The 25,989-nt window shown below is 49.7% G+C and overlaps 13 protein-coding genes across 13 annotated transcripts; 5 read left to right on the top strand and 8 right to left on the bottom strand.

Annotated features, from left to right (window-relative positions):
• Window positions 1-75: 75 nt before the first annotated feature.
• On the top strand, window positions 76-1,273 carry N7519_005167 (GTPase GPN2; the record flags this gene model as incomplete). The annotated part of the gene is made up of 3 exons (XM_057291943.1): window positions 76-364; window positions 421-521; window positions 590-1,273. 3 exons carry the CDS (start codon window positions 76-78, stop codon window positions 1,271-1,273), a joined length of 1,074 nt encoding a protein of 357 aa, XP_057146754.1.
• A 221-nt stretch (window positions 1,274-1,494) lies between these two features.
• N7519_005166 (Rpp14/Pop5 family protein) lies at window positions 1,495-2,123 on the bottom strand (the record flags this gene model as incomplete). Its single annotated transcript, XM_057291942.1, has 2 exons — window positions 1,495-1,796; window positions 1,889-2,123. The coding sequence occupies 2 exons, from the start codon at window positions 2,121-2,123 to the stop codon at window positions 1,495-1,497; spliced, it is 537 nt and encodes a 178-aa protein (XP_057146753.1).
• Window positions 2,124-2,731: 608 nt separating this feature from the next.
• Window positions 2,732-4,811, bottom strand: N7519_005165 (uncharacterized protein; the record flags this gene model as incomplete). Its single annotated transcript, XM_057291941.1, has 3 exons — window positions 2,732-4,255; window positions 4,310-4,616; window positions 4,675-4,811. 3 exons carry the CDS (start codon window positions 4,809-4,811, stop codon window positions 2,732-2,734), a joined length of 1,968 nt encoding a protein of 655 aa, XP_057146752.1.
• Window positions 4,812-5,844: 1,033 nt separating this feature from the next.
• Window positions 5,845-7,378, top strand: aclA (putative ATP citrate lyase subunit (Acl); the record flags this gene model as incomplete). Its single annotated transcript, XM_057291940.1, has 2 exons — window positions 5,845-6,297; window positions 6,362-7,378. The coding sequence occupies exons 1-2, from the start codon at window positions 5,857-5,859 to the stop codon at window positions 7,376-7,378; spliced, it is 1,458 nt and encodes a 485-aa protein (XP_057146751.1). The 5' UTR covers window positions 5,845-5,856.
• A 2,389-nt stretch (window positions 7,379-9,767) lies between these two features.
• N7519_005163 (wax synthase family protein) lies at window positions 9,768-10,947 on the top strand (the record flags this gene model as incomplete). The annotated part of the gene is made up of 3 exons (XM_057291939.1): window positions 9,768-10,079; window positions 10,168-10,385; window positions 10,440-10,947. 3 exons carry the CDS (start codon window positions 9,768-9,770, stop codon window positions 10,945-10,947), a joined length of 1,038 nt encoding a protein of 345 aa, XP_057146750.1.
• A 389-nt stretch (window positions 10,948-11,336) lies between these two features.
• N7519_005162 (SET domain-containing protein) lies at window positions 11,337-12,477 on the bottom strand (the record flags this gene model as incomplete). The annotated part of the gene is made up of 2 exons (XM_057291938.1): window positions 11,337-12,406; window positions 12,462-12,477. 2 exons carry the CDS (start codon window positions 12,475-12,477, stop codon window positions 11,337-11,339), a joined length of 1,086 nt encoding a protein of 361 aa, XP_057146749.1.
• A 996-nt stretch (window positions 12,478-13,473) lies between these two features.
• Window positions 13,474-14,607, bottom strand: N7519_005161 (uncharacterized protein; the record flags this gene model as incomplete). The annotated part of the gene is made up of 3 exons (XM_057291937.1): window positions 13,474-13,578; window positions 13,633-14,019; window positions 14,086-14,607. 3 exons carry the CDS (start codon window positions 14,605-14,607, stop codon window positions 13,474-13,476), a joined length of 1,014 nt encoding a protein of 337 aa, XP_057146748.1.
• Window positions 14,608-15,714: 1,107 nt separating this feature from the next.
• Window positions 15,715-16,592, bottom strand: N7519_005160 (uncharacterized protein; the record flags this gene model as incomplete). The annotated part of the gene is made up of 4 exons (XM_057291936.1): window positions 15,715-15,833; window positions 15,888-16,298; window positions 16,354-16,475; window positions 16,537-16,592. The coding sequence occupies 4 exons, from the start codon at window positions 16,590-16,592 to the stop codon at window positions 15,715-15,717; spliced, it is 708 nt and encodes a 235-aa protein (XP_057146747.1).
• A 492-nt stretch (window positions 16,593-17,084) lies between these two features.
• N7519_005159 (FAM50/XAP5 family protein) lies at window positions 17,085-18,305 on the bottom strand (the record flags this gene model as incomplete). Its single annotated transcript, XM_057291935.1, has 3 exons — window positions 17,085-17,408; window positions 17,462-18,008; window positions 18,067-18,305. 3 exons carry the CDS (start codon window positions 18,303-18,305, stop codon window positions 17,085-17,087), a joined length of 1,110 nt encoding a protein of 369 aa, XP_057146746.1.
• A 374-nt stretch (window positions 18,306-18,679) lies between these two features.
• Window positions 18,680-19,777, top strand: fip1 (cleavage polyadenylation factor subunit FIP1; the record flags this gene model as incomplete). Its single annotated transcript, XM_057291934.1, has 3 exons — window positions 18,680-18,832; window positions 18,887-18,939; window positions 18,988-19,777. The coding sequence occupies 3 exons, from the start codon at window positions 18,680-18,682 to the stop codon at window positions 19,775-19,777; spliced, it is 996 nt and encodes a 331-aa protein (XP_057146745.1).
• Window positions 19,778-20,098: 321 nt separating this feature from the next.
• Window positions 20,099-20,874, top strand: N7519_005157 (co-chaperone GroES family protein; the record flags this gene model as incomplete). The annotated part of the gene is made up of 4 exons (XM_057291933.1): window positions 20,099-20,232; window positions 20,432-20,657; window positions 20,736-20,794; window positions 20,850-20,874. 4 exons carry the CDS (start codon window positions 20,099-20,101, stop codon window positions 20,872-20,874), a joined length of 444 nt encoding a protein of 147 aa, XP_057146744.1.
• A 643-nt stretch (window positions 20,875-21,517) lies between these two features.
• On the bottom strand, window positions 21,518-24,090 carry N7519_005156 (uncharacterized protein; the record flags this gene model as incomplete). Its single annotated transcript, XM_057291932.1, has 3 exons — window positions 21,518-22,319; window positions 22,376-23,298; window positions 23,350-24,090. The coding sequence occupies 3 exons, from the start codon at window positions 24,088-24,090 to the stop codon at window positions 21,518-21,520; spliced, it is 2,466 nt and encodes an 821-aa protein (XP_057146743.1).
• Window positions 24,091-24,407: 317 nt separating this feature from the next.
• On the bottom strand, window positions 24,408-25,666 carry N7519_005155 (TauD/TfdA dioxygenase family protein; the record flags this gene model as incomplete). Its single annotated transcript, XM_057291931.1, has 3 exons — window positions 24,408-24,769; window positions 24,822-25,149; window positions 25,205-25,666. The coding sequence occupies 3 exons, from the start codon at window positions 25,664-25,666 to the stop codon at window positions 24,408-24,410; spliced, it is 1,152 nt and encodes a 383-aa protein (XP_057146742.1).
• Between the last annotated feature and the right edge of the window lie 323 nt (window positions 25,667-25,989).

The following is a 25,989-nucleotide window of genomic DNA, read 5'->3' as shown; positions in this document are numbered from 1 at the left end:
AAGGAAAAAAAAGACTGGCTTGACATCATTGTTTTCACCAAACACAACTGCTCGCATCTTCGTGACACTGACAAGATGCCTTTTGCCCAGCTGGTGATTGGCCCACCAGGCGCTGGCAAGTCCACGTACTGCAATGGCATGCATCAGTTCCTGGGCGCAATCGGCCGGAAATGCTCTATCGTCAACCTTGACCCCGCCAACGACAAGACCTCGTATCCATGCGCGCTGGACGTACGTGATCTAGTCACGCTAGAGGATATAATGGAAGAGGATAAGTTGGGTCCAAATGGTGGTGTCTTATATGCTCTTGAGGAGCTTGAAAACAACTTTGACTGGCTGGAAAACGGACTGAAGGAGCTCGGTGGTATGTCTGACACATTTTGGCCATATACATTTCTAACTGGCTTTATGAATTTTCAGAAGACTATATTCTTTTTGATTGTCCCGGCCAAGTGGAGCTATTTACGCACCACGCCTCATTACGCAACATCTTCTACAAGATCCAGAAGTTGGGCATCCGAGTTAGTGGCAGCAGAACCCGAAGCATAACACAGAGAAGACCCAGCTAACCAGACTCCCGATGGAACAGTTGATCGTCGTCCACCTCGTCGACTCTTATACCCTTACCCTCCCCTCAATGTACATCTCCGCCCTCCTCCTCTCTCTCCGCGCCATGCTCCAACTCGACCTCCCACATCTAAACGTCCTCACTAAAATCGATAACCTTGCCAACTACGCCCCGCTTCCTTTCAACCTAGACTATTACACCGAAGTACAAGATCTGTCCTACTTACTCCCAGAACTGGAAAGCGAGTCCTCGCGACTCTCGCACGAGAAATTCGGCAAGCTGAACCAGACCATCATCGACCTTGTCGAGGAATTCGGACTCGTTGCCTTCGAGACGCTGGCCGTCGAGGACAAAAAGAGCATGATGAGTCTTCTGCGCGCCATCGACCGTGCGTCCGGGTATGCCTTCGGTCCCGCCGAAGGCGCCAACGACACCGTCTGGCAAGTCGCTGTTCGGGAGGGCATGGGTGTGACAGACGTGCGTGACGTGCAGGAGCGTTGGTTGGATGCTAAGGATGAATACGATGAGCAGGAGGAGAAGGATTTGGAGGAGGAAGTTCGTGTGCGGAATATGGCAAGCCAGGTCGAGGCAACGGGTGCAGCGGATGGCGGACCCGATGAGGATGACGGACATGACTACGACGAGGAACTGGAGAAGTGGAAGCAGAATATGCCAGACAGTGGCGTGCGGGTGCACCGCAAATAATCACCCTGTTCCAATGACTTCCCAGACACTAAACATCAAGCATCAAACGTCAAATATAATACGATAAATGTACAATAGCCGAAAATAACATGCGTAACATAACGCACCAAAACTGGGGTATCTCATTAAAAGTAAATAAACATACAGTAACACACTTCATCTTCATCCACATCCAATCTCAACCATCCATCCCCTCATCCTCACTCTCATCCATAACACAATCAACAACAGAAGACCCCCCACCAACTAACCCCCCCAAGAACCCCCTTCTCCTCCGCGTCCTTAACCCTAACAATCTCCCTCCTAGCCCTCCTTATAGCTTCCTCCTCCGCCTTCCGCATCGTCCCAGAAACCCTCAGCACGCGGAAAACACACCCGCGCTCGCGGCCCGTCCCCGCGCGTTTCTGTCCACTCGCTGGCTCCGGCACGCCGGACATGTACGTAAGCGCTGACCAGACGAGTCGGAAGGCAGCGCGTGGACACCGCACTATGGCGGTGGATGTTGCTGGTGAGAGGTATTTTACTGTGATGTGGTTAGTGGGGGGGTTTGGTCGACATGGATGGATGGGTGGATGGAGGGATGGAAGGGGTTGCATGTGGGAAATGAAAACTTACTTGTTATTCCGCCTGCGGTGGCACCGCCTAGCTTGCCGATTCCGTAGTCGCCGTATAGCTCTGCGACGGAGTCGCGGATCATCTTGGCTAGGAAGCCTTGGGTTAGGGTGTCGGAGGTTGGAGAGTGGATTGCTAGTTGGGGGTTGTGTGGTTTTGTTGTTGGGGTTGTAGGCCAGGTTTTTGGGTCTGGGTAGAGGATGTCTACGAGGAGGTAGCGGTTTTTGAGGCGGACCATGGTGGTGTAAATGTGTTGGGTTGGTGGTATTGGTGTGGGTTGGGATTGGAATTGAGAGCAGGCAATGTCCTGGAAGCAGTACAGATAGGGTACTATATGGCTCGTTCGGATGATATGAGATGAGTGTTGACGTAGTGTGGTGGGTAGGTATGTAAAGAATGTAGCTAGATCTTGAAGCTGAGGTTGAGGCTAGAAAAGATTGCGACTGATAAGCGATAAGGATATTTCCTAATCGGGCGCATTCTACTTCCAACCTTCGAAGGTTGCATCCGTCAGCTCAGATACGTCAAGTACAGCGAATATTATATTGTAGGCACTACGCTGAAAATCAAAACATATCATGCGGCAATGGCACGTTCATTATTTCCCAAATAGGTCTAGTCATCTACTGCAAAACGAATTAAATCAGATCTGTAGCCGGGTTGCACCCTTCTTGAGTGTCAACCCGTCAACTTGGTCATGCCACATGAACGCAGGTACATCGATACACATAACTGCTCAGAAAACATAAAAAAAGAAAAACCAAGGGATGATCCATCCGAACTCCACCGCCCTGAACGGACGGACTATATGCCAGCGGACGGCGCTGCAAAACGTCATAAACAAAATCACAGGTTGACCTCGACACGGCCCTCCGCACCGCCCTTCTGCAGTGTGGGGAGGAGGTAGGTGATGTCGTCCCAGGGGTGGCGGTAGAGACCGGTGCGCAGGCGCTTCTGGTCGAGGTAGTGGGCAATGAGACCGATGGAGCGGCCCAGCACGAACAGACCGTTGAGGACACCCATGCGCATGTAGTCCTCGCACTCCTCGGGAGAGAAGGCACCGCAGTTGCGGAGAAGGTCAACGAAGCAGACAGCGACACAGCCGTCGACGTTGAGGATCAAGTTGTCCTTCTTAGAGGTGGTGACGGTCTCAACGGCAATAGCGTAGTCGAGCAGCTTGGTGCTGGGGAAGTGCTTCTTGACGAACTCCTTGACGAGCTCGACACGGAGATCAGGGTTGTTGCGGGACTTGACCTTGTGGCCAATACCGGGGATAAGCTTGTTCTCCTTGCGCATGGTGTCGACGAAGTCACGGGGGCTCAGACCCTTGTCGAAGGCCTTGGTGAACTCCTCAGCGGCGCCGTCCAGGGCACCACCGAAACGGGAACCAATGGTCAGCAGACCGGAAACGAGAGCGCTGATAAGATCCTTGCCAGCACGGGTGGTGATGATGGTGTTCATGGCACCAGAGACGGCGGGACCGTGGTCAGCAGTCAGCATAAGAACCATCTCAAGGAACTTGCTGGCGTAGGTGGGCAGGCGGCGACGGAACCACAGTAGAGACATGACACCACCAATGCCAATGTCCTCTTTGAAGACATCGGAGATGGGCATACCGGCGTAGAGCAGCTCCTGGCCACGGTCATCGGAGATGGTGGAGATGAAGGCGGCGGGCTTACGGACGAGACCGAGCTCCTGGGCCCAGGAGTAGTCGATGGGGATCTTGGGCACAACGGGCTCGGGGGCGGGGGTGATGTTGCCCTTCTGGAGCTCAGCATCGTAAACCTGCTTGAGCATCTGGGGGAGGTCCTCGAAGGTCGCGGGGACGTGGATGCCAGCTTCGCGCATGGCCTTGTTCTTGGTGACGGCAGTCTCGAGATCGGAGTTGGCGGAGGCACCGGCGTGACCGAACTGGACCTCGGTCTTGAACATGCTGGCGCAGGTTCCGATAGCCCAGGCGACGACGGGCTTGGTGATGGTGCCGTTCTTGATGGCCTCAATCACACGGTACTCCTCAACACCACCGACCTCGCCGAGCAGCACAAGGATCTTGCACTCGGGCTCGGCCTGGTAGCGGAGCAAGTGATCGATGAAGGTGGTACCGGGGTAACGATCACCACCAATGGCAACACCCTCGAAGACACCGTCGGTGTTCTGGGAGATAATGTTGTTCAATTCGTTGGACATACCACCGGACTTGGAGACGTAGCCGACGGAACCCTTGCGGTAGAGCTTGGAGGCGACAATGTTGTCCATCATACCACCAGTGTTACCGATCTTGTACGCACCGGGCTTGATACCACCAACAGTGGCGGGGCCAATAATGGTGATACCCTTCTCCTTGGCGGTAACCATAATCTCACGAGCACGCTTTGGTACTCGTTAGCAATTCATCCCGAGATAACACGGAGAGGCAGAACTTACACGCTCGGGCACACCCTCGGCAATAATGGCGATGGAGCGGATCTGGGGGTTCTCCATCAGCTCCATAGTGGAGCTGTACACGGAGCGGGAAGAGGCGAAGTTGACAACGGTGTCAACGTCGGGGTGCTTGGCCATGGCCTTCTCAACATCCTGGTAGACGGGAAGGAGGGTCTCGCTGGTACCCCAGTACATCTTGCTGACGAACTGGCCACCAAAGGTGTAGATGATACCCGCTACGGAAGGAGTGGAGCGCTTGCAGATGAAATCGAAGTCGAGCATGCCCTGCACGGCTCGGGGTTGCATACCACTTGATCTCTCGTTAGTCTCTCATGTCGGTGCCGCTGGTGTAGAATCCCATGACTTACTACACGAAGCATCGTGTCTTGTTGTGGAAAAGGCTGTGTTGGGAGGGGGTGAGGACACGGCTAGGAGGGGCGAAGCGGGTGATGTTGTCGTTGGCAGACTGCACGCCATTACCGGCGGAGAGAGTAGAGGAGGGCATGATGAATCTGGGTCCCAATTAGTATGACGGGGTTCGATTTCGAGGCAATTGTGCAATAGTGCAGGCAATTGTAAAGAAGGCCGCTTGGAGGGGTATGCGGAAGAGCAATGGATAAAAGAGAGAAAAAAGAAGGTAACTCACTTTATGCGTTAAACAAGCCGCTCGATGCGAAATTAGAGAAAACAGAGAAAAGGAGAGAGAAGGGATAATACAGAAAAGGAGAAGGCAGAAGCTGTTGAGAAAAATCCGCGGGGTGAGATACTCGGAGTACTCGCAGATACACCGTACAGCTCGTCCCAGACCGCTGGATCCGCAGAACAGCTCAACACTTGGCAGTCCCCAAAGTACCGGGTACTGACGATACCGTACCCACACGTCGTAAATATGGTACTATAAATACATCTCTAATACAAAAGAGTATAGGGGGTGTTGAAGTGAGTTCTATAGTGCTGCGATGAATACTATACGAAAAAATATTGATATTTGAAGTGCATATAGTCTTTTTACCTTCTAATATTTGGTATGTAGGTCGAAATATCGTCAAAAACGATATCGGTATAGACCCAAGTCGGGATCATGTAATATCGGTCTATCGACTCAACAGAATCCAGACATCTGCCCGGTGTCGGGGCCAACAAGTACTCCATATAATATACGGAGTACCTCAAAATAGGTAGGAAAAATGGTGCGATCGGAAGTACCCAGTAAATACGAACTCCGTAAGTACTCCGTATGGAGTTATGGAGTCCTTTTTTTACGGAGCACCTCGAGTACAATTGTGGGGAATTTCCCAACGAAGAGCACATCCTTCCAGATGTTCCCCCCCACCTTTGGGATCTTCCGTTCTGGTCTGTCCCTCAACAGGTGGGACCTGCCGAGTTGTACGCTGTAATCTCCAGAACAACTTTTTTTTTGTGTACGCCGTAAACTACAGTACACTCCAGGTTCCCACCTTTTCCCTAATCTCCCTTTCTTACCTTCAGTTCAAAATATCCCTTTTCCTTCTTTCTCTCTCACATCTCTCCCTTAATCTCCATCACACATCATGTCCGCCAAATCTATCCTCGAGGCCGACGGCAAGGCCATCCTCAACTACCACCTCACTCGCGCCCCGGTGATTAAGCCCACTCCCCTCCCTGCCTCCGCAACACACAACCCTCCTGCCCGCCTCGCCTCCCTTCACTTCCCCGAGGACAAGGCCGTCAAGGATGTCCTCGACCAGGCTGAGATCTCCTACCCTTGGCTTCTGACCCCCGGCGCTAAGTTTGTCGCCAAACCCGATCAATTGATCAAGCGTCGGGGTAAGAGCGGTCTGCTCGCCTTGAACAAGACCTGGGCTGAAGCTCGGGAATGGATTGAGGCTCGTGCCACTAAGGATGTCCAGGTTGAGACTGTCACTGGTGTCCTCCGCCAATTCCTGGTTGAGCCCTTCGTGCCTCACCCCCAGGAGACCGAATACTACATCAACATTAACTCCGTCCGCGAGGTAAGATTTCCCCGCAGTCCCGAGCGCAATTGAAGGGAAATGGAAGCTAATGGTCCAATTCCAGGGTGACTGGATCCTCTTCACCCACGAAGGTGGTGTTGACGTCGGTGATGTCGATGCTAAGGCCGAGAAGCTCTTGATCCCCGTCAACCTCAAGCACTACCCCTCCAACGAGGAGATCGCCGCAACCTTGCTGAGCAAGGTCCCCAAGGGTGTCCACAATGTCCTGGTTGACTTCATCTCTCGCCTCTACGCCGTCTACGTTGACTGCCAGTTCACTTACCTTGAGATCAACCCTCTGGTTGTCATCCCTAACGCCGACGCTACCTCCGCCGAGGTTCACTTCTTGGATTTGGCCGCCAAGCTCGACCAGACCGCTGAGTTCGAATGTGGTACCAAGTGGGCTGTTGCTCGTAGCCCTGCTGCCCTGGGCTCCCCTGCCCTTGCATCCGCTGATGGCAAGGTCAGCATCGACGCTGGCCCGCCGATGGAGTTCCCCGCCCCTTTCGGTCGTGAACTGAGCAAGGAGGAGAAGTTCATCTCCGACATGGATGCCAAGACCGGTGCCTCGCTCAAGTTGACCGTTCTCAACTCCAGCGGCCGTGTGTGGACCCTCGTCGCCGGTGGTGGTGCTTCCGTCGTTTACGCCGACGCCATTGCCTCCGCTGGTTTCGTCAGCGAGCTTGCCAACTACGGCGAGTACTCCGGTGCCCCGACCGAGACCCAGACTTTCAACTACGCCCGCACCGTGCTGGACCTGATGCTGCGTGCCCCCATGCACCCCGACGGCAAGGTCCTCTTCATCGGTGGTGGTATTGCCAACTTCACTAACGTGGCCAGCACCTTCAAGGGTGTCATCCGCGCTATCCGCGAGGTCGCCAATCTCCTCAATGAGCACAAGGTCCAGATCTGGGTTCGCCGTGCCGGTCCCAACTACCAGGAGGGTCTCAAGAACATCAAGTCCGTCGGTCTCGAGCTTGGCCTGGACATGCACGTCTACGGACCCGAGATGCACGTCAGCGGCATCGTCCCTCTTGCCCTCCAGGGCAAGAAGACCGACATCAAGGAATTCGGTGCATAAACAGTTTAATCCTTATTTGTTTGTTCTTTGCAGCGTGTGTCCGTTGCATCGGTTTGTGGTATAATGCATGGCATGATATGACTTGTTTTTTTGCGGGATTCCGGGGGAGGTCTGCGGATGTAGATGTCACCCCGGCGTCTGTCCTATTTTGCTGAGGGTATGGCGTTACTTCCCGCCCGGGCGAAAAGACCCGGTTCTTCTGGTGTCGACGTACATGATTCTCCGTTAGATTTCATTTTCCTATGTTCACTCCCGGCGGATTTAGATCGTGTGATGTACCGTCGGATAATATCAATGATATGAGATATCTATTGTCCCAGAATTGTTCTCTATGTAAAGATAAACCAAGTACTACATGTCCAATGTGAAAGTGAACATTTGAGGAAAGAAAAAATTACTGCCCAAAAATACCACCCGTAATTAATACATAGATATACGTGTAATTTTGAATAAGCTCAAATCCAGGGAGACCAAACAAGCTCCCGCAAGTCTGCAGACTCCACACAAGCTCCCCTGTACCCCGGATTGACAGGAACATCAGGTCCCGAGATTAGATCCTAGGATAAAGTAGGGACCGTGCTGGAGCTGGGGAATCATACCGAGGTGTGGACAAGACTTCCGCTGCCCCGAGATTAGGGCAAGATAAGCATCGGACGAGCGGGGGCTAACTTGTTCTTATATTGAAAGATTATTAGTGCCTATGTGCTTGGGTTAGGGTTGTAAGGCGGTGCTATTGGGTTATAACGTCTGAATTCTTCGATGTAGGTCGCTCCTTTTTGTTTGGAGAGTTGGTTGTTGTTGGTGGAAGGCCTACTTGGTATAACGAGTGTAATTTAAGGCGAGAGTAAGCTACTGTCATAGGAGGATGGCAGTATTGGTATGAAACTACATATGAAATGATCACGTTGTTGGCTGATATACCTGATAGTGCAAGGGTTCTCTTTCATGGAAATGCTCTACTTAGAGCGTTTTATATTGACGGGCAATGTACGTATAGCAGGCCATATGTGCCGCCTGGGCCACATCGTAGAGAAGCCAGATTCCAAGTAGAATTGATAGAGTTATTATTTCAGGTTTAAGTGTGGTACATTGCTATTAAAAAAAGGAATAATCATTCAACGTGTTCAAAAAGGGTTGGCCAGTATTAGTTATATACTTATATACTTGCTACATATTTAGTAGACCATAGATCTATAGACAAGGTCACTTTCAGTTATGGTCAAGTATATATCTTGCTCAGTTCCATCTACCATGCTACAAGATATACTATCTACTATAGCACATGTAACCGCAAGATGCTATTAATTACTCGGTAAGCATCACCGAGCAGCCGATACACTCTCATGGCGGGCCACGCCTTTATCCCTTCAAGTGATATTCCTCCTAACCAAATTGTTGTCAGCAGTCTCTTCAAAAAGCTGAAGACATTAACAAAATTTGAACTTGTAAGGATCAAGGATATTCGGTAGAATACATGCTGAGGCCAGATGGAGTATTGCATTGTTACTTGTGATGAAAATGACAAAACCTAGTTCCGAAATGCCAATTGTCCACAGTGACTGATAGTAACCGTCGATGAAAAAAATTATCTGCTAAGATGCAGGATTCGTAAGGTTAGAATATAAAAATTAGGGACAATATACCCCAATTATACTTGTTGCGTGATTATACAGGATAGCAGATCAGATGGCAACCCTCGGACTATCCGTCTCAACAAACCAAATTGGTTGAATTGGTGATCAGCCAGCATGGCATGTTACCAGGTATAACCTTCCAAGTCACTTTAGAATTTCCCAACACTTCATGCTTATTGATTCACCAACTTTTGAAGGAAAACCCTGATTCAGTTCACAGGTGACTAGGATGTCTAATCCGTGGCGTATATACATAGATCGATTCGGGTTAGCCTCATCAGCCACCAAAGTCAGTTTCCAAATGTGGTTAGTCTGCAGATGAGACTTTATATCTGCAGGGCTCAACCCCGGTATTCAAGGTGTTCAAGGGTTGTAGTCGCCAATTCCCTAGTAAAGCAAAACTAACTAGTACCTGAATAAATCGTTCTCCGTACATATGTTGTAGCTATCCGTATGATATTGTAAAGATTACATAACCTGGAAAGGGATGGATTAGGGCCCACCGTGCAAACGCTCCGATTCACCAATCAATTAATATCATACACATCAGCCCGATCACGCTCGGTCCCTAATTACCCCATTGAAAATGAAACTGAAACTGAAAACTTCACTTTGTTTTATCCCCGACAGCCATGAGTCAGTATCAATCAGACGGGCGATTGCTCGTTTTCTCCATCCTCCAGTGCCTCATCCCCTCTATGCTCCTAATCACAACCCCTAAACGATCTGCTATACGATATCTCTCTATACCTTGTATGATATGGATTGTGTACCATATGATGTACCCTGTTCAGAATCCGGGGTACACATCGACCAATTTCCTTGGAAGCTCTGCAACCTTTGTCCTAACAGCCCTGGATCTCCTGCTGATCAACCCTCAAGCCGGGAGCGACTTTGTCGACGCCAATGGACACACCAAGGGCTTCTTCTCTCGCCTAGTAGAGGCTGTTCGGCTGGTCACATTTGCGCGGGCTGTCAACACACCCCGACAAGTGAAGAACGTCCCGCCATTCCCAGAATACTACACTAAGAGGGATCCGAAGGTGATCCCTCGAGGTCGATTTTTGGTTAGAGAAACTTCCATTGCTGTCTGGCAGTTCCTAGCCCTGAGACATATTTAGCGTATTGGCCTTGAGACAAGCCATGAATGAGCAGGACGAAATTTCTTCGGGCCAATGGAATATCTCAGGACGAGCATTGATAGAACAGGCTATCCAAAGCCTCATTGCGTGGTTTGTTGTGTCTCGGATTCTGCTCAGCTTTTATTACCGCGTCGCTTCGATCCTCTTTGTGAGTCTGGGGGATTCGCCGGCGAATAGCCCGCCGATGATTGGGAGAATGGCAGATGCATACACACTGCGGAATTACTGGGGGTGGGTTTATCTTATGTTGGTTGGTTCGGTTCGATCTAATATTGGTTCTTATAGGAAATTCTGGCACCAAATGCTACGACTGCCCCTTACATCGACTAGTAACTTTCTAGCGCGGGATATCCTCGGTCTGCCTAGATCGACGTTTGTGGAGCGGTACACCAACGTGTTCATCGTTTTCTTTTTCTCCGGCGTGATCCACGTCGTACTTGATAGTCTGCGAAACGTTTCACCATGGGAGTTTGGGACTATGTCTTTTTTCCTATCTTTTGTTGTCGGCTATATCATTGAAGATGGTGTCCAGGCTCTCTGGAAACGAAAATCTGGCCCCCATAAAAATGTCAGCCTGCCGGCCTGGTGGCAAAGGGCACTTGGCTTTTGTTGGGTCGCTGCATGGCTGGGGATTACATCTCCTTGGTATTTTAGGTCGGCGATGCTAAAGCCGGAAGAACAGATGGTATTGGTTCCTTTCAGCGTTGCTGGGCTCATTAGCCTTCCTGTGTTGAATAGTATAGTCATTGGCGGCGGTCTTGTGTTGATGCTTGTATTCGAGGGAGAGATTTGAAAAGAGAGGATGCTAGAAATGCTGATTTGTCGAATTTCCTCTGGTTGACCTATATCTCCTTGTAAGCTTCCGAGGTAATAGGGCACGGTAATACGGCAAGTATACATTAATAGCGTTCTACGCGGGCTATATGTCTACTCCCTTCGAGGCTGACAGATTAGAGAAACGTAATAGAGGTCCTATCACTATCGATACCGGTAACTGTACCCTAGTGTCGATCGTCTCCCTTTGTTCCACCTTGGCCATAAATATCGTTGCAAAGCAGAAAAGTAGATGCAAACTGCCTATAGATAACAATCAAGCCCAGGGTGCCATATCTCCGTCGAGATTAAAGTCAGCGGGCCATTTCCCGTGTCTGATCCTTGCAACAACCAGGTTCTGGCCGATGACTAGGAAGACCAGGGCGTTGGATAAGCGGTGGCCTGCAGGGGGAACGATGAGCCAACCATTGTCGAATTCAATCTTGTCGTAATATGGCAGATCATAACCCGCTCTGGGCACACTTGGCCCATAAGTTGAAACATTCGTGTTATAATCTTGTCAGCAGGATCTGCTCGTCCATATAGTTCGAATGCCACTTGTAGCTTCTTCAGCCATGTGTCCCGGGTCAGAGCCAGCTCACCAATTTCGTGGTTATATTCTGAGAGGAATAAGGCCACCGGTTTCACCACACCTGGTTCGATTATTTTGACGGCCCAATCATCCAGCAATCCTTCTTCTTCAAGCAAGACAACTGTTAGGAGGTGAAGGACCATCCTCGACGTGAGAGGTATGTTCCGTGCTTCCGCAACAGCTTTGACTTTGGGATCGACAATCAGCGGTGACTGCGAGATTTGTACCTTGCCGTCCAAGTCCACACCTCTCGTGATGTAGAGTAGCCCGCGAATCAATCGTCGTCGCAGGCCGCTGGATGCTTGGAACGAAGTTCCAGGCAGACATGCTCTACAGTCGCACACAAAGCCCAGGAACTGGTGACGCTCATATTTGGTGTTGGCTTTCAGGTCTGGATCGTAACAAAAACGTATCTCTTCGCCAGCCTCAATATCCTTAGTGGCGTGAAGTTCGATGAACGGCTCCGATGTGGTTGGAAATCTCGCGGTGGGCACACATGAGTGATTGAATCGCGAGCTAAGGGTATACAGCCCGTAGGCTGGAGAATCGTCCGCACTGGAGAAGCAGTTCTCGGCTAAAACATCAAACCAGCTTTTGAATTCTTTTGAGCCATTGTCTCGAAGTAGGAGAAACTGTGTTTTCTCCTTTGGCGATAGTTGCGAAAAGGCTGTAAGGACGTCAACTTCCATGACTTCAGGAGTTGACTTAGGAATAACGAAGAGGGCCTTTTCCCACAAGATCAACGATCCTCGTTTGATGGGTTTTGTTGCGAAGGCACCCCATCCTCTGCCCGGCGAGGGCTTTACCTCGAATGATACATCGGGAGGCAGTTGAAGCCTGTGATAAGCTAGAGTGGCCAGCAAGTTAGAAACGTTCCCAGGCAATTGAAGAAGAAAACGTACGATGATTCGCAGACATGATGTGAAATGGTGTGAAATGGTGTTTAGTGGGATGAAGGTGAGAGGTGAAAGGTGAGAGGTGAAAGGTGAGAGGTGAGGTGAGAGAGGTGAGGAAAGGTAAGGTGAGAGAGCCGGTCTTAGATAGAAAGAAACAACTGGCTGTCTTCAGGTCAAGTCGCATATGCAGAAAGTAAACAACAGATCAACTTTGGACTCCTTTTTGACGTTTTTCTCAATATCCCTTGTATTCTTGGAAATATAATTTGGATTATATATAGTCAATTTTATTTATAAATCTTTGTAGACACTATTGGAGGTTTATAGGCTACCATGCGAGAGGGAGAAGGAAGAAGCTGTTGGCCTTTATATAGAGATAGGGTACATGCACATAATATATGACAAAGGTCTTTCTATTGATTATTACGCCATAATAGTACATATAAAATAACATAGCCAATTTTCTAACGGCAATAAAAGCAAACAGTTCCTAATAGTCCCTAAGATAACAATGAGATAACCTTGTACATATGTCTACCACAGCACAAGCTACTGCTACCGTTTCGAGGTCGTACATTACTCCATTTGAGGGGTTCGTGCGGTAGCAGAGCGCTTAAAAAAAGCCACGGTTCTTTAAAACATCCAATTTGGCACTCAGGAAACGTTTGGGGTCTAAATCCGCCCTTGGGAGCAAGACGCTTGCACTATTAGATCCCACCTTTTATCTCGCAAGACCCTCCAGTTCCTGGAACAAAGCGACAAAGTGTTTGGGAGCAAGGCGTATGAAAACCCGCATTTAGCAACCTGTGGACCGGTTCGGACAGGTCTATCGATAGGTTGGACTTTGGCGAGGACTACGTGGATCTTTAATTCTTTGGTTACAAAGAATGGTAATTCAGTCATAATATAAAGCGTCAATTTAGTGAGTTCGCCATCTACCTACTCTGTTATCTTGCCAATGCAAGTCTGTATAGATACTTATATATCCCCCACCCCACCACACAGCTCTATCACCAAATTATGATGGATAGTACCCTACTCGTTTGATCCCATCCAGCTTGGTGATTGGCTCACCTACTTGTTCCAACCGCTCCAACTCCTCTCGGGCCATGTTTGCTTGTATCTATAAGAAAGGGTTACTACCAATCCCGTAAACAGTAAATATTGTTAAACCAACCTCTATACGCTTCGGAGTAACCAGCTCTCTTGACCCTGTCACCTTCCATTCAGGGATGCCAGTTGGTCTACCCAGATCCATTAGGGTCTTCTGCTCAAGAAGACTGTACTGGCCATCTGCACGGTTGAAATTGAAAGGCTCCTTGAGAGCAACAGGTGGGTTGAGAATGATGCGTACGTCGCGTCGTAAGTTCCGGGAAGCGGAGTGTAGCATAAATGGATGGAGAAGAAAAACGTCCCCTATCTCCCCAGTAGCCTCGTGAAATGAATCATCGCTTGTGAACTCCGGTGACGTAGCCCAACGCTTCCAGTAGTTGTATTCCTCGGTTTGGACATTCACAGCATCACGGGAGGTGAGTGAAGGCCATGTCCCTTCGGGGTGGTCATACTGGAGTTTTAGCAGAGATTAGTTGAGAATGAAAGAGTAACAAAACAGAGCGAGTCGAAGACATACCAAATGTTTAGCCACCAAGCCAATCCCATCCGTACAGATCACGGTTCCACCCCTTTTAGGCTTGATATCGCTGAATAGTGGAATAACCAAAAGCGCTTGCTCGGGACTGTCCAAAAAATGGATAAACCAGTCCCCGTCGTTGTGCCAGTCTCCTAATGATCGGAAATCCAACGTATCCTGCGGACTATATTCTGGTTTTCCCATATTTACAATCCACCCGTCCTTCCAGTCTTTGCACCAGTCGGCTACCCGATCCGCTCCACCGACCAGGTCACAGATTGCATGCCAGGCTTTGGGAGCAAATTCCTCGACGTTGACCGTAGTATGACCTGGCATGTTAACCTTCTCCTTCGTCCAGGTTGATTTGTCGGTAGGTGAGACTCCAAGACGAGTCCAGACCGAAGAGGTAAAAGCCGCCGCTGCTTCGCGGGTGAAGCACTGAGGGACTTTTATGAAACCATGTTTGAGCCAGTGTTTCTTTTGTTCCTCAGTGAGTGTGAACTGCTCTTGTGGTCTGGACATGGTGTTGCTATCTTACTTGGTTAGATGAAGTGGGCTTCAGAAGAAGCATTGCCCTTTAAATGCCGTGGACACGGACATACCTAGGTAAGTCTAAACCTTCGAACTAATCCCAGCTGACCAAGTCGGCACTTCTGCTCGCTGTTACGGGTATATGCCCACCATATTCCTACTTGAGATACGGAGATCTCTCCGTATTGACTTAATTAGGCACGGCAATGGGCAGATTTGAAATAATACCCCGCTTCTCAGACTGCCTTGAATAGTCTCTATCTCCAATGGCCACTTACAGTCGCACGATCGACACGAACTGCCTGGGTATCAGGATCAGGTTCTTCTTTTTGTTCTGATGGTACACCAAGGTCCTGTTCACTGATTTGCGATTGCTTCCTACATTAGCCCACAACGGCACTCCTCTTCTGCGCCACCGGATACGACGACTCGCCCCGTAACCTCTCACTGGGCGCATAGAAGCGAACTATTCTCAGTTAGCGGTGCTCACCTTCGTCCAGTTTCCTCAACCACTTACGCGTGAGTCCACGTTCGGCCGTACCACAGATTTGGAAGCCGAAGTCGAAAGCTGCCTTTGTACGAACCGGTTCGTCCCATTGGCTTTTACCATTACCGGTATAGCAACATCAACAATGGCATCAAATGTAATGGATAGATTCTCTATAGTAACTTTTTCAGCATTCGGAATGGGAAAACAGCCAAATACTGATACTGCGTACCTGACCTTGATAGCATCACGTTCTATTGATCGAAATTGATATTTGACACTCTCTTCATGAAACTCCGCTAGACTATAACGTATTCGAGCCCATGTTGCAGCTCGAAGATGTACAGGGGTGAGTCCCAATACAGGTACCTGCAGTTTGTATATAAACTACTAACAAAAATAAGTCACTCTTGTCATATCCTCATTCTGTATATTATGACTTGGTCAAATGAGATGCTTTTATTATCATGCAAGTACTATGCAAGCAAAAGTAAGGGAATCCACTGTGATCGTGAATCGAACCATACCAACGTCCTGGTCGAAAGACCGGTAGACATAACCGCTCCATACATATGTATTCATATCGAATATCTCAACCAACAATCAATCAATCAACGCCCAAATCGCTGCGTAATAGCACCACCAGGAGGAAGCTCAGATGAGACAGTCGGAGTCCGAGAAATGCGTGGAAGTCGAGTACGATGTTGAGGGGCGGGATCTGGACCTTTGCCTAGTCAGAAGCACGTTAGCCAACATGCCTTGAAGACTGTGTTTCAATACATACTATTTGGCCCATCCCAGTTCGGCCGATCAGGGGGCGGCATTGGGGCTTTCCGGGGTGTCTTCGTCCTTGCCCTTTTGGAACTACCAGTGCCGCTCCGTTGGTACCGATGAAGCTGCTCGACCCCATCTTGGTTGACGGGAAATGTGGGAGTCTTGGGGTGCCGTGTAACTGGGGCGGGAGGCAATGATGAGGTATTAGATAGAGGCATAGAGACTGTAGGAGGAGCATTGAGCGATGACAGAGCCTGGGAGACTGTGTCCGAGGCTGCGGTCTCCATTCGAGACTTCATGGCACGAGCCTTGAGGAGGTTGTAGAGATTGGTCATTTGAGCGAGTTTGTTGTTCTTATCACGGTACATATCATTCAGTTCTTGGTTTTTCTTTTGGAGGTCTTCTTGGGATGATTGCATGTCTGCAGTACAGATGTTAGTCGGATATCCAAGTAATAGCAGACTCAATTAACCAACCGGACAGCTTGTTCTGCAGTGACAGGATTTCCGTGTTGGCATTGTGGATGATCTTGTCCATCTGTGTGTTCAGGTTGGCGTACTTCTCCGTAAGAGTCTTCGCTCGGTACTCCTGGTAGAAGCTGCTCGAGTCAGTCTTGGGCAATCTGTGGAGATATTTGATACCGAGGAAGTGAGACAGACATCTCTTGTGTGCTTTGATATGCCCAAAATGCAAGTGCGCGACCAGCACATTCCATGATTGTGTTCGGATCTAACCCACTCAACACGCTCGTTTTGTAGTCCTCCGTCGGATTCAAGATCGTCGAAACAGCGTCATCTGGATTGAGAAGGACCGTCTGACACGCAGGACAGAGTCGATTGCTGGTGGTTGGACGAGAGAGCCCGAGGCTCTCTGCGCATCCATGACAGAATATGTGCCTGAAATCATCAGCTTTGGCTTAAGCTGATCCACGAGGAAGATACTTACGAGCAGGTTGTCACCACTGCTTTCTCTTTCAATTCTGCCCGACATTTGAGGGAATTGCATCTTAAAGAAAAATCCATGGTGGCTGGCGATGGGATGCGGTTGGAGAGAGCAAGAGGTGAAGGTCACGAGTTAGCCTTGAGATGCTATTGCTTTAGTCAACCTATGAAGGAAATCTCGTAATAAAACAACAACTTGGACAGAGAGCATTTGAACATTTGGTATTCGTCTATTACATTGATTATTTTCATAAGATTTCCACGATCTAGAAAAAGAAGGTATTTCCCTGAGCATCGCGCCGTGTTGAAGTCATCTTCTCTTCAAACTCTTTCCCCGGCTCATACTCATGCCACAGACTGGCTGGGTAGATATGCTTGTTTTTCTCATACCACCGTCGATCTACGACCTTGGTCTCTGAGAAATCCTTGTCCGCGCCCTCTAGCTGATCGTCACTAGGTCGGGACAGCGGATCATCAGTGGATTTGTTGGAATCGGCAACCGGGGGTTTGCTGGAATAATCAAACAGCAAACCGCCAGCTCGAGAGAAACTGGGCACTCGATTGGCGATGAAGTAGTAAAACTCGTAATGCTATATGAATATTAGATGGAAGACTCAACCGATGAAGATCCGGGTGAACTTACATGTGGAACAATAATATCGCCCTTGACAAGCATCAAATCGTCGACACTGACACGTGCCCACTCTCGACGATTATCTTTCTTCGCCTTGGATGCACCGCTGGCACCACGTACGCCCATCTCAGCACCGACCTTCCGGCACCGATCTAAGAACAACCAAACATGGTCACCCTTCTTCACTTTGACAGCTCCAGCTGGTATACTCGTCCCGTCATAGAAGACAAATGGAATGAGAATATCGGTATTCTTCACAGCCTCCTGCATGATCAAGAACTCCTTCCGTAGAGTGTCGCGAGCCAGCGCTTCAGCTTCCAAGGACGCCTTTGTCAAAGCTTTGGGTGGAGGGGGTGCATTCGGGTTCGCTTTCATCCGTGGCGCAGCACCATCCTCAGCGGGTGTTTTCGAACCTGACCGTGATACACTGGAGTCGCGTGGAGTTGCTGCAGATTCCTCCCCCTCGTCCTGGTCATCGCCAAATGATAGCTTGCTTTTCGCAAGGGGCTTCTTTTTCTTCTTTTTCGGGGGACCGTCACTCCGGGGAGGCGTTGACCTGTTGCGCTGCGATCAGCTCAAATGAACGGAAATAAAAATCGAGACTCTTGGCTTACCCGTCAGTCACATCGCCTGTAGAGGGAGTTGCGCTTCTTGAATTACCAGATGCCAGTATCCCCAAAGACTTGTCATGTGCCTCGCGCTCTTTTGCCTCGAGAACATCCGCGCGCCGCTTGCGAAAGTCGGAGAGATGAACGAGACCGACGGTTTGTTCCTTGAGCATCTCCTCCGCGGAGACACTTTGGCCGGCGAAGGACCGAGGTGTGGATGTGTTACTCTCCTCTCCTTCTGCCATTTTGGATTGTGAGATATTGAGCTTAGATTTGACTACTGAGATGGGAATCGGTTTGCTCGGTGACGTCTGGTGGCCAGCACGTGACCTTGAATTTATAGCGCTTCAGATTATTTTACAAAATCAGATTATAGCATTTAGCTGTGTGACAATCTTCACTTGTAAGCTGCTAGATACCCCATCTCACATTAGAATCCAAATTATCCAAACATTGAATGTGTCATGGTGTATAGTTTCTTTCGTTGTAACTGAAACGGTTTAGAGGCACACCGCTGCAAACAAGACAAACTCGGTTCCCATGCGCGCAACCTTCGATCTCGGTCCTCTTTGATACAACTTTCTGCAGCATTTACCCGTTGAATTGAAAATCAGAAACCATGGATGAAGAAGAAGACGACTTCTATGATCCTGTCGACGCGGTGCCGACAACACAATCGCTGAACCACACACAAAATGCAGCTCCAGGCCAACCGCAGGAGAGCAATTACATGGAAGACGAGGAGGAGGTAGAAGAGGAGGAAGAAGATGATGTACGCACCTTGCTGACACCTAGCTGCAATTTTACATACTAATTCTATCTGCAGGATGACTTCAATATTATCACAGAAGCTCCCGAAGGCGCACCAGCTCCCGAACCGTGAGTTAGCTGCCATCGCACTGCCAGCGCTCTTGCTGATCTTTCTAGCTCTCACCCGCGCCATGCAAGCTTACGACAAGAATCACAGCGGCCGCCTTCCGCAGACTCGTCAGGTTTAGCAGCGTCTGTGACGCCATCCGCGACTCCTCAATACGAAACAGCGACTCCGGTCCCCGGACACCCAGCCGCGGCTGCAAGACCCTCCTCAGAAAAGCCAGGCTCCGCCTATCCAGCCATTCACAGCTCCACCATCGACGTTAATGCAAACCCCATCCACCCTATGACTGGGAAGCCGATCATGTCCACGGACATGGATGCTGACTTCCCATCCGACGACAAGCCCTGGCGCCGACCCGGGTCAGATCTCTCCGACTACTTCAACTACGGATTCGATGAGTTCACATGGGCAGGATACTGTCTCAAGCAACAAGGCGTGAGACAAGAAGTCAGCAGTCAGAAGAAACAGATGGACGATATGCAGGCCTTCATGGGCATGGGAATGCCCCCAATGCCTGGAGCACCGGGCCCCGCTCCTCCAGCCAGCGCTGCGCCGCCTATGGCTGGTATGCCCGGTATGCCGGATATGAACCCAGATATGATGCAGGGCATGCTGGCCAGCATGATGTCCCAGGGCTTGGACCCGTCTAATATGGATCCCATGGCTTTCATGCAACACGCTCAGTCGATGATGCCCGGTGGCGGCCAGCCGGGTCAACCTGGCTTCGGGGGCCAGCCCCAAGGTCAAGGATTTGCCCCTGGGGGTCAGGGTCAAATGGGCTACGGCGGATACGATCAACGAGGAGGTTACGGGGGCCGAGGACGTGGCCGAAGATGGTAGTTTGATATGGGATTCGTATTACTGTGATGTAGCTTTGGGTTCGCCCTCGGAATAATGGGATCTCACGGCGTTTCATGCATACAAAGGGAATAGCAATGACACTGAACAATTTACAATTTCAAGCTTCCTCCGGCAGATGTAGAGCTGTAGGTCGAGTGTACAACATCCAACATACATACCTAGACAGACAGACAGTTATACCAGACATATCAATAGACAAACACAATGAACATCTAAACATAAAGGTCATAAAAACTCAGTAATTCATTCCCTAGAGAGAATGAGAGTCAAGGGGAAGCAGGGCTATTCGGAAAGAAGCTCATGGTTCGGTCTTGGCATTCTGGAAATTTCTCCAGTCCAGATCTTCTTCCCCCGGACCAGTTCCATCTTCTTCCCTTTCCATCCCCATCCTCAACTCACGATCCTCACAGGAATCACCCTTCACCTTCACAATGGTACGTGGTATATCCCGATTGATCTCACAACCCGAATACCCCTATTTCCCCAACTCCGGAGCGCACTACTAGCACCTCTACGCCCAACTTTTTCTTCCTCCAGACCGAGCCCGAATACCCGAAAACCCGCGCCGCGCAATTCCAATTCAATTCGGTTGCACTCATTGAGGAACAATCACTAACTCAATTCCGTTTCTAGTCTGTCCTCCGCAACATCAAGTCCCTCGCCCCCCCTCCTGGACCGCGTCCTGGTCCAGCGCATCAAGCCCGAGGCCAAGACTGCCTCCGGTATCTTCCTCCCCGAGGCTGCCGTCAAGGAGCAGAACGAGGCCCAGGTCCTCGCCGTTGGCCCCGGTCTTCTTGACCGCGACGGCAAGCGTATCCCCATGGGTGTCAACGCCGGTGACAAGGTCCTCATTCCTCAGGTATGTGGTTCAATTCCCTCGCATTTCCGCGTGGATGCGAATACACGGAACAATATATGCTAATGTAGGTTTGTTCAGTTCGGCGGTAACGCCATCAAGGTCGGCGAGGAGGAGTACACCCTCTTCCGGGATCACGAGTATGTTTCTTTTGTCCCTTCCGTTCTCGAGAACAACAACTAACAACCCAACTAGCATCCTGGCCAAGATCAAGGAGTAAATTAGTCGCTAAGACAATATTTTTATACGATTTTGTTTCGCCGCCATCTAACCTCCCTCTGTCATGTCGACTCCAACCCCCGTTTCGCTGTAAAATCGCGATGGGGATATTGGACGACCGCTGATGTGTATCATATGCGACGTCACGAGCTCGACCTTTCTCAACGATCTCAAGAACACCGACCACCCAAAAAAAAAACCAAAAAATAATAGTGAATAGGGATGCTATTACTGTGTGGTATTTGACATTTGGTTGGGTATCATGTCAGTTGTAGCTCCTATTTTGGCCTGTCTTTCTATTTTGCATGAGTTTTTGAAGCGCTGGATTGGCCTTGGGTCTTGCATGTCTTTGTCCACTGTACTTTTAAATTAAACCGCGGCTTACCTTCTCCTGGTGCTTATGCCGGGGTGGGTAGTCGGTAATTGCAGACTTGATCATCTCCTCTCCATTTGTGGCATATCTTCCAAGCCCTTCATTGGGTGCCATTGATACGCGTCTCTAGATATATTGAAAGTCCGTTGTCAAGTGCACAGTAGAGGTGAAATAATATTGATTCTCGGTATGAATACTGATCCTTGACACGCAACAGCTGATATCTCCCTACCCATCTGCTAATGGTGAAAGCACAGTTCCCCCAGACGAACTAATCGGAGCTAATCCAAGTACCACCATAAACATCCTCGTCATTCTCATTCTCATCGGAGCTTGAGTGAACCGTTGAATCAATCACCTCCGATACCCTGTGTATAACCCCCTCCCCAACGAGAGATCCGTATTCCATATTCCGGAAAAAGGATCTCATACTCACAAACATATCAAAAGCTCTCGAGTCTGTGCTGGCATTGGCAACTGTCTCATGAGAGGGCAGGGGGACTGGATCTAATTTGAAATCAGTCACTTGGTTGAAACCGCCCACACGAATGTCATCCAAAATGAGCCGTGCCGCGAAAGGATTAAGTCCCAGGTCGCGGAGAGCGACTTCGTATTCTGATTCACCTTCCGTGATCCTTTCAATCATTCCAGGTGGATACAATTCGTATCGAAGCCTTCCCATACCGAAACACCACAATACAATGTATAACGAGTGATTCGGGATCGGTATCAGTAATGTCGTGGCCAATTCCTCCTGGGTGTCACAAAATTCAGTGAGAGAGCTGATTTCCCTTACCAGACAGGCATTCGCGACTCTGCTGACGTCTGTTCTGTCAGGTTTGCAGATGAGAACTACCAGAAGCGCATATCGATGCATGAAGCGGAAAATCTTCTCCCGAAGCGGGGAGTTGATTCCCTGGATTCCATTGAGACTTGCATCCCTTGGACCATGCCCGGGAAGATACCGCTGGGTCAGCTCATGGGGGGTTGTCAGAATAAGCCCAGAGTCAGGTGCTAGAATGATTTCCGCATCACAGTGGTACCGGGGATCCGAGGAAGCGTCCCCATATTCCCTGTAGACCAATCTGGGTGGGTTTTCTGGCCACCTCTCCATACTCGCACGACCGACGGGTGAGTTGTTGGGAGGGTGGTAGACAAGAAGAACACTGGTGGGGGATTGAATGCTGATCGGGTCACCATTTCCTGCATGGAGAAGGCAGGGCTCGGCAACGGAGAAAAACCCGAGGGTTTCTCATCAGGGTCTGAGCAACTGTCGCCCACAAGTGAAGGGACATCTGAGAACTCGCCTTGTCCACTTCTTGTGGATTCTGATAAGGAAAGTGATGATGGATCATGCGACGAGCTAACATATTCTCCATCACTACCTCTAGTTTGCATAAACAGCGATAGAGATCCGAGGCCACCAGACACTGCTTTGGAAGATTTCGGGGTCTCTGTATAATCTATGGAAGCAAAAGTATGTGGAGGCTTGAAAGGGTCCATTCTCAATCCCGTGGAATGTGAATTGTAGCCCAATTTCACGCCAAACAGCTCCTGCTGAGCGATGCAAGAGTCTCTCTTGTCCATGGACGAGGATTCTTGTGTGGCCATAGTATTGAGGTTTTGCTCATAAGGAGTTTTGATGGAAACATGGTTATCGTTTTTATTATGCGAATCTCGTGCTAGGTGAGTGATATCTCGATCGTTTGCTGGCCGAGTTATCGAGGAATTCGAACATCCCTTTGTCACAAACATGCCTTCATGAAGCGTACTGATAGAAGCGGTCACGATTCCCTTCTGTTCACCAGGTGTTCCTGTATCCGCCATGTGCTCCAAAAGGGCCTTGGTCCCTTTCTTTCCTTTCAAGTCTCTGCGTGCTTGCGCTTTCTGGCACTCACCCCTGCCAGCGGAGAAACCTTTTTCTTTTGTCAGATCGGGAGAAACAATGGGGAAGTTGGGTTGCGATTTGGTGTGCGAACTGACATCGAAGAATGGAGGTGTGGATGGGGCGTTATCAAAATCAAATGCACTGAATTCACTTTCGGTGGCATGCTTGTCTTGGTTAGCTAGCCCTGTATCAATACATATCTGTTGAGTACTCACCTCAGAGCTCAGTACGGTTGGGGCATAAGCCTCGGCCTCCAGATCTTGAATAGAGGAAATTGGGTCAGGGTCAGACTCAATACTGACAAACTGATGGACGGTTCCAGATTCGTCCACGATGGGGTAAAAAGCGTCTCCTGCAAGATGGGATGTCGTGGAAATGTTCGAGGACTGGACAGGTATATTGCCAGGCGTAGTAAAACCGTCACCACTGGTTGACTGGGACATTCCCGAATTGTATTGATCAAAGACATCCCGCGTGTTCATAGGAACGACGGGGACATCAGGACCACTAGGAACAACCAGGCGAACTGAAGGGGCAGGCGAAGAGGGAGCCGGACTCTGAGCGAACGTGGAGTGAAACTCGGCCGACGTGACCATTCTCTCATCCTCGGCTGAGAGGAGAAACGTCTCGCCTTTGGAGTCAGATGTTGTCACTTCAGGCAAAATGCCACGCCAGATGTTTCCCTCCACAGAATCGAGCTGGAGACATCCGCTCAGCATCTCCATATCCTCCGGCTTGGTTTCGAGCTTCTCCATCATGAGGTCGGTGCGGAACTGTCTGTCGATTTCTTTGAGGCGTTCTCCTGGATATTCGGGTTCGAGACCCTCAACAGGGGAAACGGGGGTTTTAGGCTCACAAGTGTCGTCTGCATAATTAAGCGGACAATATCTGGTAGACTCCTCTGCAACATTGTAGAATCTGGCGTACTCAAGCAGACTTGGCGGGGTGGAAGCCATTGTGACACGAAGGAGAGATGCGAGGAGGAGAGGAGAGTGAGCGGTGGCGAGGGAAGTTTTTTTTTTACAAGAAGACAACGGGAGTTGCGCAGGTGGGTGGTGAATTGGGGGAAGGTGCGAGAGACAAACACAGTTCCCAATTAGGCAGGAACGGGATTGGGAGCCAACACAGCCGCAGGGGAGATACTTGTCTGGACAGCACATATAATGATTATAAAAGAACGTTAGAATAATTATATTTTGCCAGTTGTGATATGTCGCTAATCGCTGGGAGAAAGAATATAAACCACAATCACCATGAACCTTTCGCAGCCAGCCTAGTCGTTATAGTTCGACTGGCGAGACCCATCCTTGTTGACTGTTGGTAATCCATACAAAGCATTCAATTCATCCTCCTGAGACTTTCCCGACTCTTTAAGCACAGGCTTCTCAGCATGGACCGCAACACGCACAGCATGACGACGGTGTGGCGTAAAGCCGTAAGAAGCACTGTGGTTAGTGGACCGGTTATCCCAGATCGCGACATCCTCCTCACCCCATGAGAAGCGGGCATGCATCTCCTGAGTCGTGGCGATTACATCAGTAAGGAACCGGATGATAGCGTCACTTTCTGCTGCCGGGATACCGACGATCTTCTTCACGAAGCCAGGGTTGAAGAAAAGTCCGTTCCAGCCAGTGACTGGGTTCGTCCGAATAAGGGGATGTTCAGTAGTGACGGGATCACGACGCACTGGCCGGCCTAGTGCCCGGGAGTCGTTGGCTTGCATGTCGGCTGAGTGAAGGGCCGTGAGGCCTTTGAGGTAATTTTGCATATGCGAGGAGAGTATATCGTAGGCAGCGTATTGTGAGGACCAAAGGGTGTCGCCACCGCCTCCTCGGGGGTGGGCCAGAGAGAAGCTTAAGTGATGTGTAGGATGGTGGCTGGATTTCATAAGTCACATCTGAGTGCCATAAGAAACTGGGTGTGAAGAGAGCACGGTTGTCGCCGGAGTTGTCGCCAGTGTAGACGACATGAACATCCTCGAGACCTGGCTTTCGGGGAACGGACGTAGTGGCATGCTATATATTGTTAGTATGTATACATATATAAACAAGCTCAAGTCAGATGCCTTACCTTGTGCAGCTTGCCCCAATATTGGCCCAATTGGCGTTGAGCCTCGATATCGAAGTTCTTCTGGGAGCGGAAAAAGACAACGCCTCGGTATGCAATCAACCGGGCCAGGTCATCCCGCTGTGCATCATCAAGCTTTGCGAGATCAACACCATGGATTTCAGTTCCAATCTTAGGGTTGAGATCAAAGACGGCTGTGGCGTCCCTCAGAATGTTGCGGAACTTGGGGTCTCCTCGCAGTCCCTTGTCCTGGTAGGGAGTGTATTCAAGCGGGGCCCAATGGATATCCGGAAATGAGGGCAGGAAGTCTTCGTATGCATAGTTGTCGTGTTGAGTGACTGGGGTCCGGCCGGGCTGATAGCCAAATTTGTTATCACCAGCGAGGTCCTCCGCGAGGACGGGAACGGTAAACTTGGCCGTAGTTGGGGCCACAGTCACCACGGGCTCTTCTAATGATGGTGCCATCTCTAATTCAAGTGGTGATGTAAAACAAATGCAAGAGATGAAAATTTGAAAGGATGATAAGAAGGTGAGGTTAAAGGTTGACGTGAAAGTATAAAACTAAATTTGGATAGAGGGAAGGAAGAACTACTTTATATAGATACAAGCTAAGGGATGCAAGTCAAGCATGCAATTAGTACCAAGTGAGTCAACCCCAGATAACGCCATTCTAGAATAATTATGGATCTCACACATGCCCCGGAGTTCACGGAGATGGCGCAATTTCCCAGATTAAGCACCTCAGGCGAATACAATGGAGAAACTGGACACGAAATAATTGGTTCTGA

Source organism: Penicillium mononematosum (genome assembly GCF_028829835.1).
Source record: "Penicillium mononematosum strain IBT 11891 chromosome Unknown utg000003l:1.0-8172316.0:1.0-8177699.0, whole genome shotgun sequence".
NCBI lineage: Eukaryota > Fungi > Ascomycota > Eurotiomycetes > Eurotiales > Aspergillaceae > Penicillium > Penicillium mononematosum.
Note: the sequence above shows the minus strand (reverse complement) of the source record. Positions and strands in the feature narration are given on the sequence as shown.